This window comes from Nelumbo nucifera, chromosome 6, assembly GCF_055504915.1.
Source record: "Nelumbo nucifera cultivar China Antique chromosome 6, China Antique-T2T, whole genome shotgun sequence".
Classification (NCBI taxonomy): domain Eukaryota; kingdom Viridiplantae; phylum Streptophyta; class Magnoliopsida; order Proteales; family Nelumbonaceae; genus Nelumbo; species Nelumbo nucifera.
Genome location: NC_142654.1, coordinates 15,488,529 through 15,501,383, shown reverse-complemented (window position 1 = coordinate 15,501,383; position 12,855 = coordinate 15,488,529). Strand labels below are relative to the sequence as shown.

General features: G+C 37.3%; 1 protein-coding gene and 2 pseudogenes across 1 annotated transcript; 2 read left to right on the top strand and 1 right to left on the bottom strand.

Annotated features, from left to right (window-relative positions):
* Window positions 1–1,148: 1,148 nt before the first annotated feature.
* Window positions 1,149–1,810, top strand: LOC148790619 (metal-nicotianamine transporter YSL3 pseudogene; annotated as a pseudogene).
* Window positions 1,811–1,869: 59 nt separating this feature from the next.
* Window positions 1,870–2,581, top strand: LOC104591345 (metal-nicotianamine transporter YSL3 pseudogene; annotated as a pseudogene).
* A 2,402-nt stretch (window positions 2,582–4,983) lies between these two features.
* On the bottom strand, window positions 4,984–5,655 carry LOC104591344 (uncharacterized). Its single transcript, XM_010250141.1, has one exon. The coding sequence runs from the start codon at window positions 5,653–5,655 to the stop codon at window positions 4,984–4,986; it is 672 nt and encodes a 223-aa protein (XP_010248443.1).
* Between the last annotated feature and the right edge of the window lie 7,200 nt (window positions 5,656–12,855).

Genomic DNA, 12,855 nt, shown 5'->3' with positions numbered 1-12,855 from the left:
ATAGCCCTCTCACTGTAACAGAATCGAGCGGTTTCATCTACTACTTCCCCACTTGATGAAAAGGAAAAGAACACCCTCTCTCCAACTTCTTCCACTTCCCCTTGTCTCCCATGAATTCACTAGGACTGTATATCGAATTGCGTCTCCCACGAACTCATCCATGCGGGTGGGATTCAGTTTCAGTAAATTGATCAAGGACACCAATTTTTGTTTGTTTGTTTTTCTACTGCTTAGCAATTCCTCTACTAAAGAATTAATAACAGCAACAAGAGGACTGGAGGAGGAGAATAAGGCCATGTTTGGTTCAATTCCCATTCATTCTCATTCTTACCTAAGATGAAATTCTAAAATGAACAAGAATGGGTAAAAATAGGCAAAATGAGAAAAAATATTGCTATGAACCAAACACTTTTCTTTCTAAAAATGAATTCTTTTCAGACTGACAAGTGTCCTATGTTGTTCATTTTCATTCTCCAAAAAAAAAAAAATCTGTGTCGATATTCACAAACTACTAGCCTAGGTCTCCAATAGTCAATGTTTACCAATTGGCATAGATGTTTTGTAAAAGTACTTTTGTAGAAGTATTTTCGTAAAATTTATTTTATAAAAGTACTTTTGTGAAGTGCTTTTATAAAGTACTTTCGTAAAAGTACATCCATAAAAGTGTTTTCGTGAAAGTGCTTTCATATAAAAGTGTTTTCGTAAAAGTGTAAAAGTACTTTCGCAAAAGTAAACATATATGGCAACAATTTTATAGGTAGAGTTTCCTTAAAGAGTGAAATGAGTAAGATGGGGCATGATTATTTTTAATGATGCATGCTAATCAATTTTTGTGCTATGGGGCTGATTTTTCATTCTAAAAAGAATGTGGCCCTTGGCAATAATTTTGTAACCAAACACTCTAATGTTATTCATTCTTGCCCATTCTTACTTATAATGAGCAAGAATTAAGAGAATGAGGCCAAGAGCAATGGACCAAACATGGCCTAAGGTACATAGGGTCTTACACATGAGCACATTGCTCCAAAATTTATATGAAAAATTTCTTTTTTTACCACTTCTCTAACCAAGTTATTGTAATTTCAAATGGGGCTCCTTGTTGAATGAAGAAGTGGTGCGAAACAACTTGTACTATAAAATTATGAGCCATGGATATGGAGGAATCGAAAGAGAAGAAAGAAATCCATAGAGACGACTTGGAAGAGCCACAGGAACAATCATCGGAGGAGTGGAAGAGAATTTCGCCATGGACTAAGCAGATTACAATACACGGGCTTATTGCAAGCTTACTGATCGAGGTTATCTATAATGTGATAGTGATGAATCTTAACCTCAGCATTGGCCCCATTCCTAACCTCAATGTCTCTATTGCCCTTTTTGCTTTTGTTTTCATACAGTTGTGGACAACATTGCTTCAGAAAGCTGGAATTGTCTCATCCACGTCCACGTGGGAGGAGAACACCATAATCCAGATTTGTGCAGTTGCATGTTATAGTATTGTTGTAGGAGGTGAGATGCTCTAATCTTTTGTAAATTTATCAGAGATTCAGAATAGAGAAAAGTTTTTTTCCCCTTCAAAATATCCATTTTTAGGCACTCTTTTTTTATTTGCAATACTCCATCGAGCTATAAAGAACCTGGAATTGGTTGGATGACTGGGTTCCATTTTGTAGTTATCTTTGTTGGACTTTTGGCATTAGTTTTTCTCAAAACGGCACATTCCTCTATTTCATTGTTATATATTTATAATATGATTTTGAGGTTTTTCTTTTGGTGGAGCTATAACAGACTTGGTTTTATTGTATGGTAATTTTTCGTCTACTTCTAAATTTTCTGATTACAAGTGAGACTACAATCCATCCTCCTGCAATGAGATTGTTAAGTCTTATAAAAGAGTTATGGGTAACCACCTTAAATTTGTCTTTACTGCATGAATTGTTTCTGATATGTTGTAACTTCCTTTATCGGTTGCACTTATGGGATAATACTACATTCTCCATCATTTTGATCACATTAATGTTCCCCAACTTAAAATGGTACTATGTGGTTGTAGCTTACATTTTTAATCCATCTCTAAGCTAGTACAATGCTTATGATGCTGGTCTAACTGACATGAACATGGCCCACAACTATGGAAAAGTGGCCCTTTTTGTAATTGCCACCTTACTTGGAAAAGACTCTGGTGTGATAGCAGGGCTTCTTGGTTGTGGCCTGATTAAATCCATTGTTTCCATCTCTTCTGATCTGATGCATGACTTCAAGTCCACTCATCTCACTGTCACTTCTCCTCGCTCAATGTTCGTGAGCCAGGCTCTTAGAAATGCCACGGGCTGTGTGATTGGTCCTTTTACCTTCTTTCGATGTGGGAAGTCCTAATAAAGAGCTCAAATCCCCATATGCATTAATCTATCGAAACATGGGAATTATTGGCATTAAAGGATTTTTTGCACTACCACGACATTGCTTACAACTCTGTTATTGATTCTTTGCCTTTGTAGTTGGGGCAAACTTATTGAGGGACTTATTCCTACCTAAATTAGGGAAGTGGGTTCCGTTACCAATGGCTATGGCAGTAGTATAGAAAGCATTTGCCATTATGAACAAAGGTGTTAGGCCTATAATCCACTATATCCGAGTTTGGTTATCCTATAAAAATGCGTCTTTCACAAATTCCTGCATTCTCAATTGCAGGACACCACATTAGCATCAGAGCATGTGCGTAATTCACATGTATAAGAAGATTAAGATTGTCAATTGTCTCACTATCTTATTCCTTCATTGGCTCAAGATTTTCCACTCCACTAAAACTTTAGTTGAGTAGTAGCAAACCACAACCTAAGCTAAGCAAGGGTGTACTAGCATCCTCCTTCAATATCTTTCTTGTTGATGTCAAGAAGACAAGAGTTATTGTTTGATCATTTGTTAAAAGTTACTTAACCTTCTTCATGTGAATCTTGAACATTTATTAACTTGAGGGCTGGAAATTGTGCCAGAAAAGAGAGAGCTATGAGGGGGTAGGATAGGAATGAAGATGAATCCAGAAATTACCTTTTATTTGTTCAAGAAGATATAGGATATTCTAAGGGTTGGACCTTTGAAGTGCTTAGCCTATGAGCTCTCTAAAAGTATCAGAACATGGTGTATTGTTGTGCTGATGTGTTCTATTCTTGGGACAAGTGGATGAATCCATTGACCACTTGTACATTCATTGTCTGGTTGCCTGGGCAATCTGGGTGATGCCAGGCTCGGTAAAGGATGTGCTTTGCAGCTGGTGCTTCCCAGGTGTGCTCTGTAGTTGATGCCTCATAGGTCTTTCCAAGTTTGCCTTTTGAAGTCAATTCATGTTGTGGTGATTGGGTCTATTTGTGGGGGGAGGAAAAGCTTTGATGAATTTATTAACCTTAATGTTGGTAGATTTCGGGTTCCTGGGTTTCACCTATAAATTACTTCAGAAATCATAATGTATTCTTAATTCTCAACTCTTTAAGTTTATAGGAATTATGATGTGCTTGTCCCAGATGGGATTGGCTTTTGCTTCCCCACCCGAGTGTATTATTTTATTAATAAAAATATTAAGTTTCAAATATTATTTTATTTTATTAATTATTATAGTTACTATTTTATTAATTATTAAATTTTGAATATTATTTTTGTTAATTATTATTAATTAATGTTAATATTATTTTATAATTATTAAGTTTTGAATATTAATTTTATTAATATTAATTGTTATTGATATTATTACTTATTATTAAATGTTATTAATATTGTTGTTAATATTACCAAACATCATTAATGTTACTACTCATTTATTATTATTATGTGTTATTTAATATTATTAATTTTATTAGTTATTAAAATTCTTAGCAATTTACTATTATTATATTGTATATTACTAAAAAATAAAATATTGTTTTTAATGATTAATAGCATAGGTTGTTTTAAATGTTGTAATTGAGATGCATGGAGTCAAACACAAAGTGTGGACCGAAATGCATAATACCTTATAAAACGCCCATAGAGGTGTTGTGGATTGGTCCACACATTTTTATTCACTGTGATGTGGATGAAAATACATTGCCCAATTTCTCATTTACATTACAGAACATTCCCTAAAGGACTCAATACTTTAATTAATAAAAAATGATTTATCTACATTTGTGTTGAAATTTTTTTCTACATTTTCTTTTTAAATTTTATATACTTTAATCATTATCAAAACAACCTCCCACGTACGTGCCCACTTACCAGTGATATTATATAATATTATAGATCTTGAATATGGGTAATGAACTGCACTAATCTCACATCCTAAATATCAATTTTCCTGTGCAAGTTTCTCATGAATGAGAATCAGATCAAGTAAGTAGAAAAAAAAATCTGATAAACTTTTGAACTTACTTCTGACTTCACTTACCCGGTTAAGTGTTTCCAAATAAGTTCACTTATCTGGAATAACGCTTAGGCACGTAAAAAATAGTTTTCCGAAAACGAATGGATAGTAACTTGTCCACATCTTCGTAGGCATACAAGACTTGACTTCTGGGCCTAAAATCTCACGCGTTTGATTTGTGCAGTGGACCCACTGAACAAATGGGTATAGCCTACAGTCTTGAAGCCACAACTCACAAGCCCATCAAGATCACAGAAATGGATAACGACTCAAAATTACCCAGATGATTGCACCCTTATGGTAGAATAGAACAGAGTGAGGGAATCAAGATATATATGAAGATAATGCTCCCCAAGGGCTACAATGATATTTGTATTGAGGCTTTAGTTACAGAGAAGTTACAGAGAAAGCCACAACCAACAATAAAAAAGAGAAGAAATTAAGATATGTTATATATCAAATATTTAATACGTATAGAAATAGACAAGTCAACAACTACGACCACCATCCACCAGACTTCACCGTTCGGAGCCCAATCACCGGCGACCACCTTCCCCCGCCGTGAACGTTAAACTCCTTTAGATACTTAGCTAAATATCAGATACGGATGCCTCCGTGGTTTTCTCGTAAAAGTCATTCTCCGGCAACTCCCTTTGCATCTCATGAACACCCAAGTCAACTCTGATACGATACTGCGGTAGGTCCGCCACATCTTCGACTTCGACGCTCCTTTGCACCTCACGAGGCGGAGAAGGCCAAGGAGTTACATAAGGAGGCGAGGTGCAGGGCGTTGAAAATGGTGTATCTCTCTCCACCTCGACGCTCCTTTGCACGTCTCCGTCTTTGGTAGCCTCGAGACGGCGGGGCATCCTCTTCTTCGGCTTCCGTTCTGCCGATGGTTTCTGTGACTCCAAGTCTTCTTTATCTTCCTTGATTGGAAGCAAAAACCTCGGTGGCCCATACAGTCCGTGCCATTTCAACGGGTCAACGGGTCCCGACAGTCCATCCCGCGTGCCGGAGGCTCGAGAAGTCGGAAATACGGTGGGCTCTATGCGAGACTGGTTCTTCCAGCAGAAGAAGTACAGCAGCTCCTTGGAAGGGCTGGCAAAAGGATCCCCGGTGAAGTCAGGTTCGCCGGTGGAGTTTTGTTGTCGGAATCTTCGACGATACCAAATGACGTAAAGGATCAGGGATATCAAAGCAACGAAGCAGAGGGCGAATACGACGATGAATCCGATTGCAAGGTTGCTTATACCGCTCATCTCCAGCAGCAGTAGTCTGGTTCAATCTCGAGCGTTAGCAGATTAGAAACTGGTCGATGACCCAGAAGGTCTGATTTAAAGTGGAATGGCAGACAATAGCATTACCGACTGTAGCCGGTAATTATCTCCGGACCAACCAACGGACAAAGGGATTTTCAGTTTTTCTTGGAAACGTTGATAGAATTTTTTGAGTTGATGAATGATAGTGCCGTCAAAGTTTGAACTGTCTACAGTCAAACCAGTAAATTCGTAATGTTGTGCCAATTACTGTAGGTCACGTCAGATTTTTGCACGTAGGCCCAAATCAATCTGACGTGGCGTATTCTAGTTGGCAAGAAGACTCGCCACATACCATACCCCCATTTTTTTTTGTATTGAATCATTTTTTTCTAAAGAAACTAATCATCACCTTTCAGGCTTTCACCCCGTAAGGGTCATTTTTTCTCAGTATTCTACAACACTTTTCTAGTAACAATTACTCTTCTCAAAGGTGCGGTGATAGTGGTAGGAGCCCATAGCGGGGCTCCAAACCACATCATTTCTGGGACTACCCAAACTATATACCAAGTGAGCCACCACTCAGTGGATTACCATACTGTCTATCTCATGCATATAAAACGGCAAGCAAAATCACCTTACCAGCAAAAGTTGAAGAAACATTGTTTCTCTGTCCAAAGTGGAACAAACAGTTCTGAACAGATGTATAATGACTTATTCCTTTTTTTTTTTAAGTCAGTCAATGTGGTATTCAAAATTTTTTAATAATTATATTAATATTGGAACATTATTTGTGACATCTGGTTTAATCGTTTATGATTATCCAAAGCCGAGCCCTTTACTTGGAAGATGATAAGAAAGCGACATGGTTAGGTGCAAGGATGTTTACAAATATTTAGTTGGACCCAGGGCCCAAGACATAATAAAATTATGATACTCATCTGGGAATGGGAATGGAAACGGGGCAGATTTGGAGTGGGGATTATATTCTCCATCCAGGATTTTGATTTTGAAATTAAAATTTGTTCTTCATCCTCAATCCTCCATGGGAATGGATTCTCTGTGAGAACTCGAATTTCTAAAATGTTTTCAGATAATATTATTTTTTTTTAAATAAATAAAAATTATAAATTATAAATAATATTATATATATAATTGGGGTCAGGACAGGACGGGGACTTCAATCCTAATCCTCGACCCCATTAAATCAGAAAAATCGGTCCTTGTTGGGATGGGGAAAATTGCCATCCCTATACCCATCATCGTTCATCGTACTAGTGTTGATCTAGGTTATGGGACTGAGGGCAAATTGTAGTTTTATTATGTAGAAAGATGCTCAGATGCCCACTTCGGTAATGAGGTACATCCTAAGTAAATATGAAGGTTGAACTCCCTGTGTTTGAACCATTGGTTTAGAATCTTTATCCAATTCACGTTTGCTGCGTCTTGAATCAGATGTATATGGGCTTTAGGCCTATGACATCACATAACAGAAATTTAGTTTTTTTTTTTTTAATAAAAAAGTTGTGTTATATTTTATATGATGCATAATACATGAAATAAAATGCTACATGGTGTATGGGCTCTTGCCATCATCTATATAAGAATAAACAATTACCAGAGAACAAGTAATTCTTTTTTACTCAGTTGACTCATGTGTCAACTCATGAATACATATAATATATTATATTGAACTTTTTATATAAAATATATAATATATAATTAAATATATTAATAGATATATGATATGTATAATACAAGCCGGATTACGGGATTAGGCTTAAAGTTTGGGCCCAATCTCGGCCCAAAAATGTGTGGGCTGAGGACAAACTGGGTCTAAACACAAAAACTTGGTTCCAGGCCTGAAAGTTTGCAGGTTGGGTCAGACCATGTTTCTGGGTTGGTGTAAGAAAGATCATCCCTACCTCTAACTAGATCTGTTCATGGGGCGATGGCCCAATGGGCCGGGCCGGCCCGACCTGACCCCCGGACGGGCTTGAACAGGTATATAGGCCCGCGAGCTTAACCTCGGGCCAAAAAGCCCAGCCCACAATAAATTCGAGTCAGGTTCGGGATTTGCCAAAATAGCCCGGCCTGACCTATAACTAAACCTAAAAACCCTAGTTGAATACCCCTCTTTTTTTTACCTCATTCCCTTCTTTTTCCAACCGAATTCTTCTTCTCCACATCCTCTTTCCCTTCTTTATATTCTTTTTTTAATATAAATAAATTTTGAATTTATATATTTTTTTAATGTAAATAAATTCTGATTTATATTGATTATTGAATAGGGAAATTTTCTAATTCTTTTTATTAGGTCGGGCTTCGGGCTTTTTATTAGGGCCGGGCTCGGGCCCAAGTTGTAGGCCCGTTGGTCGGGCCAGGCTTGGGCCCAAGTTGTAGGTCCGTTGGTCAGGCCAGGCTCGGGCTCGGGCCTAACATATTTCTGTTAATGGAGAGTAAAAGCCCGGCCCATGAACAGGTCTACCTCTAACCAAAAGTTTATGGGCCGGTCAGTTTCGAACTCTGGAAAGAAATAAAATGCCCATTAAATGCTCTTTTATATTCTTTTTCATTGTGAAGGTATCGTCTGTTTTCTGATTTTCTCTTGTCAAGATGCACAAAAAGGCTGAAACATATAAAAATGATACTTCGCTTGTGTACTCAAGGCTGAGTTTGGAAGGAGCACAAATGCAGAAAGATAGAGTGCAAAATCTTATATTTTGTATGTATTTTTGCTGTACATATTTACATTTGTACTCCTTCTAAACTGAGCCTAAATTACTATTAATGAATTCTTAACAATTGACTTATAACAAGTGCACATAAATTACTATAAAGTAACTTCTAGGTTGACATAAAATATTATGATCAAGTTGACATTATAAAAAGTCAAACTAGAACTAAGAAATTAGACCTTCCAAAATTAGGTTAAGTTCGTTTGATAAAAACTATAATAATACACTAAAGTGCCATGATTAAGTAAGGTTTATTATGCTTGAATATCATAATACACATATATACTTATCTATTGAAAAAACTTGAAATGGATGATGCATGGAGAATCCACAAAAGAAAACAACTATTTTTGTTGCACTAGTGCAAAAGCATGCGACTGCAAGATGAGTTTGATTTCAAATTTTGGTTTAATTTTACTAAGGGTTTTACTTTGTTTTGTTTATTCACAACGAAGACAAGGGTTCGAATGAATGGAAATTGATGAAGGGAAATTTGGCCTGACCTCGCAATCACCCGACACATGGCAAAAGCAAGCAACTCGGGGCAGCAGAGCGCCCAAAACGAGCACCGAAAGTAACAAAGTCCAAGCTCACTACTGAGCCCGAACTCCACCAGACCGGATTCTCTACTAGGAGCCCGAGCTCCCTACCAAGAACCCGAGCTCCCCACTGGGAGTCCGAGCTCCCTATTAAGACCCCGAGATCCCTACTGAGAACCCGAGCTCCCTGCAAGGAGCCCGAACTATCTCGGGTCCTAAGCCTCACAAAGCCGTGACCCGAGCTGGCCCATGGCAGCTCGGAACACTCCCCAAACCGAACTCAAGACATTTCGCTCGCCACTCCAGCACTTCGCTTCCGTCACACCAGACTGACCAAACGTACCTGACACCAAGGACGTCCGTATCCAAGGGCGGCGCACCTGACTGATTTGGGATCTGAAGCATGACAGCCGCACTTCAAACGGTCTCCTGCTACCGCCACCTGCCACCGTCGTTACCAGCCGTAGAGATGGCTCCAACAAAAGGAGAAGTGGCGGTTCTGTCCGGCCAGAGGAAATGATATCCGAACTGGCAGGAGCTCAGAGATAATCATGCCTGATCTAACAGAAGCCTGGAAGTGAGTGCGCGAGGTGGTTATAAAAGGCTCCTACCCCCCAAGAACAAGGTATGCTAACTTTTGCGCTATCTGGCTTATCTTGCCTTTGAAAGACTCTAACTTGAGCTTCGGAGCCCTTACGCCAGGTTCTCCCTGGAGCTTCTTCACTCCCTCCGTTTCAGGTCCCCTGCCACTCAGTTCAGAGGCAAGATCGTTGACAGTTAAGATCGGCCAGATTGTGCAACATCAGAAATTATTGCGATTTAATTACCATTTTAAACTACTTTGATTGCAAAATAGAACCTAGAGCAAAACAAAATAAATTAAACCCGAAACAAAAGTGAACCAAATTTTACAATTTTTTTTTTCTGTTGCACTTTCATGCATTTATAAATAGTACAAAAGAATTGCACTATGTTTACCAAAAGGAAAAAAAATTGCACTATAAACAAATAGGGACATGCTAATTATTTATTTATGTATTTTTGGAACACGGATTGAATGAATGGGATTGACTTGCAAAAGTAGAAGCAGGCGTGCACGCACATACACACACCACACACATATACAATATTCTTTTTCTTGACATTATCATTTGTTTGTTTATTTCCAATTTTCCATCTAATGGAGGACATGACAATCACTATGGAATATTGTTTTAAAAAGGCTTAAGCCTTGAGACATGAGTTATACACCCTATAGATTTTGCCTTGAGGCTTAAGCCTTACAACTTTAGTGTGAGGTTTAGGCCGTTGTTATAAAGAATCATATACTTTAAATTTCAAGTGTAAAAGGTGTAAATTGTAAGAATTAATGACTATTTAGTGATCTAATACAAAAAATATATTTTATAGTTCAAAATATATAAGAAAAACGCTTTAATAATTATGGGCGAGATAAACACTAAAATGAAAAACCAATAAAGCAAATCAAACTCTTAGTTTTTCTTGGTGTTTTAGGAGAGTCCAATGCATAGAACCAATGAATTTCTTATTACTCTAAATCTAACATCCCAAGTTTGTTAGTTTCTCATTTTTCCTTGCAATGGATTTATTTTCTTTTCTTTATAGATTAAATCAACTAAATTCCTTCCTTTATTCTAAATTGTTTGGTGACCGTAAATCTAATATCAATTACATGGATAATCATACAATTTTGATAATGGTGAAAAATTTTTGATAATCTAAACCATTATGACTGGTTACTTGAATAACTCGAGAACTTTGGATTTTGAAACTTGGAATTAAATAAAGAGTCTATGATTGTTAGTTAGTTATTACGTTATTTAACACTTCAAAAGGCTAAAACTTATTGATTATAAACTTATGTATAAATCTGTTCATGGGCCGGGCCAGGCCGGGCTTTCACTCTATATTAACAGATTTTTCTAAGGTCTGGGACCATTGGGCCTACAACTTGGGCTCGAGTCTGGCCCTCGTAAAAAGCCCAAAGCCCGGGCCTGGGCCCGAGTCCGAAATTTAGCCCATGCTATTACTACTGCTGAAGCGGCTAAATAGAGAGAGAGAGAGAGAGAAAGAGAGACTATAAAGAAAAAAAATAAAAATGTATATATTAAATTATAAATATCTATATTTCAATAAATATTATATTATTTATATATTTTATAAATATACATATTATGTATTTTATAAAATATATAATGCTGAGTTGGGCTAGGCTTTTTTGACAAATCTCGAGCCCAGCCCGAAACACAATCGGGCTTACTGTGTCAGGCCCGCAGGCCTAATTACATGACCAAGCCTGACCGGGGTGCGGGCCGGGCCATCGGGCTACCCGGCCCATGGATAGGTCTACTTATATATCTTCTATATCGTTCTGATTTGGTATATTACATCTTATTTTCTTCATTTATAAATTTTGATTAAAATTGCATTATGTCTCAACTCTTTGGATCATTACACCTCAACTAGGAGACTGAATCTGCTCTTCACATAGGACATCTCACAGGCACATCCTACTATGCATTGGAACGTCTCCTGTTTTTATAAGTTAATTTTCACCGGAGATGTTTCCAATGCACGATGGATGTGCATGTGAGGCGCGCCCAAGTGTGTGTGAGGAGCAGATCCCGTTCCCTCAACTACTGCCTTTAAAACCAAACGAAAAAAAAAAAGTAAATAATGTACCTTAATTGGTTATTCATTAGCTATTGACTTATTGTGCTTTTGTTTTGGATTGAATACAAAAGATTAGTTATACTTTTCCATGCTATAGCCTATAGAGAGAATAACAGGTTTTTCGTTCTCTTCGAAGGTCCACCGAGACCTTGCCATTAATCCAACCACTCCAACCAAGCTGCAAGGAATGAGTTATCGGATAGTGAGCTGTCGATTTGATTGCCGCTTGCTGGATTGATCCTTTGAGTTCGCCACGGTCATTCTCAGATTCTCATCCGACGGTTGAAAGCTGGTCACTGTTTCATAAAGGTCTCATGAAGTACTAAAATGCTTTATACATGTAACACCACCAATCCATCCATTCCGTATTTCCATTTTCCTTGCTAACGAAGTAATTGGAGCCTATAGGTTGATGAGACTTTAAGACACACGGGCCCCACCACTAACACGGATCAGTTGTTCATCTCTTATATCTTCTATTTTCGAAACATTGGATCCCAATTCCCAACCCAATGTTCTAGTTCGATTTCAAAAGTTGGTTTACGGATTTTACATTGTTTTATCTGTTCACAATAAAGCCAAAAGCAAAATAAAATAAATTAAACCCGAAACAAAAGTGAACCAAAATTTACAAATTTTTAAGTTGCACTTTCATTTCATTCACCATAAAAAAATTGAGACATTAACTATTTATTTGTGTTTTTCTCTGAGAAAGGATTTGAATGAATTGGGTATGACTTGTACAAGTACTCACACACATCTTTTCTTTGCATTATCATTTGTTTAGTTTTAGTGGAGGATATGACAATCAATGAGGAGCATTGCTTTCAAAGGCTTAAGCCCCGTGACAAGGCATGAGCTGTATGTCTTTAGCTAGGTGAGGTTTAAGCCCTTGTTAGAAAGGGGCACATACCTCAAATGGGAGTTAAATGCATAGAACCAACTGATTTCTTACTTTCTCCTGGTTAAATCAAATGGGATTTTTGTTTCTTAGTATTCTAAATCCAACACCCCAACTTTGTTATTGCCTTGTTTTTGTTTCGGATGGATTTATTTTCATTTTCTTCTTCTTCTTCTTCTTATTATTTTTGATGTAGATAAAAGTGACTAAGTTGTGTTATTTTTCTAAATTATTCCGTGGTCATAAATCTAATACCAATCATATAAATGATTTATCAAACGATCCTATTTGTGAAAACAATTTTTTTAATGGAGAATCTTTGATAACCTAA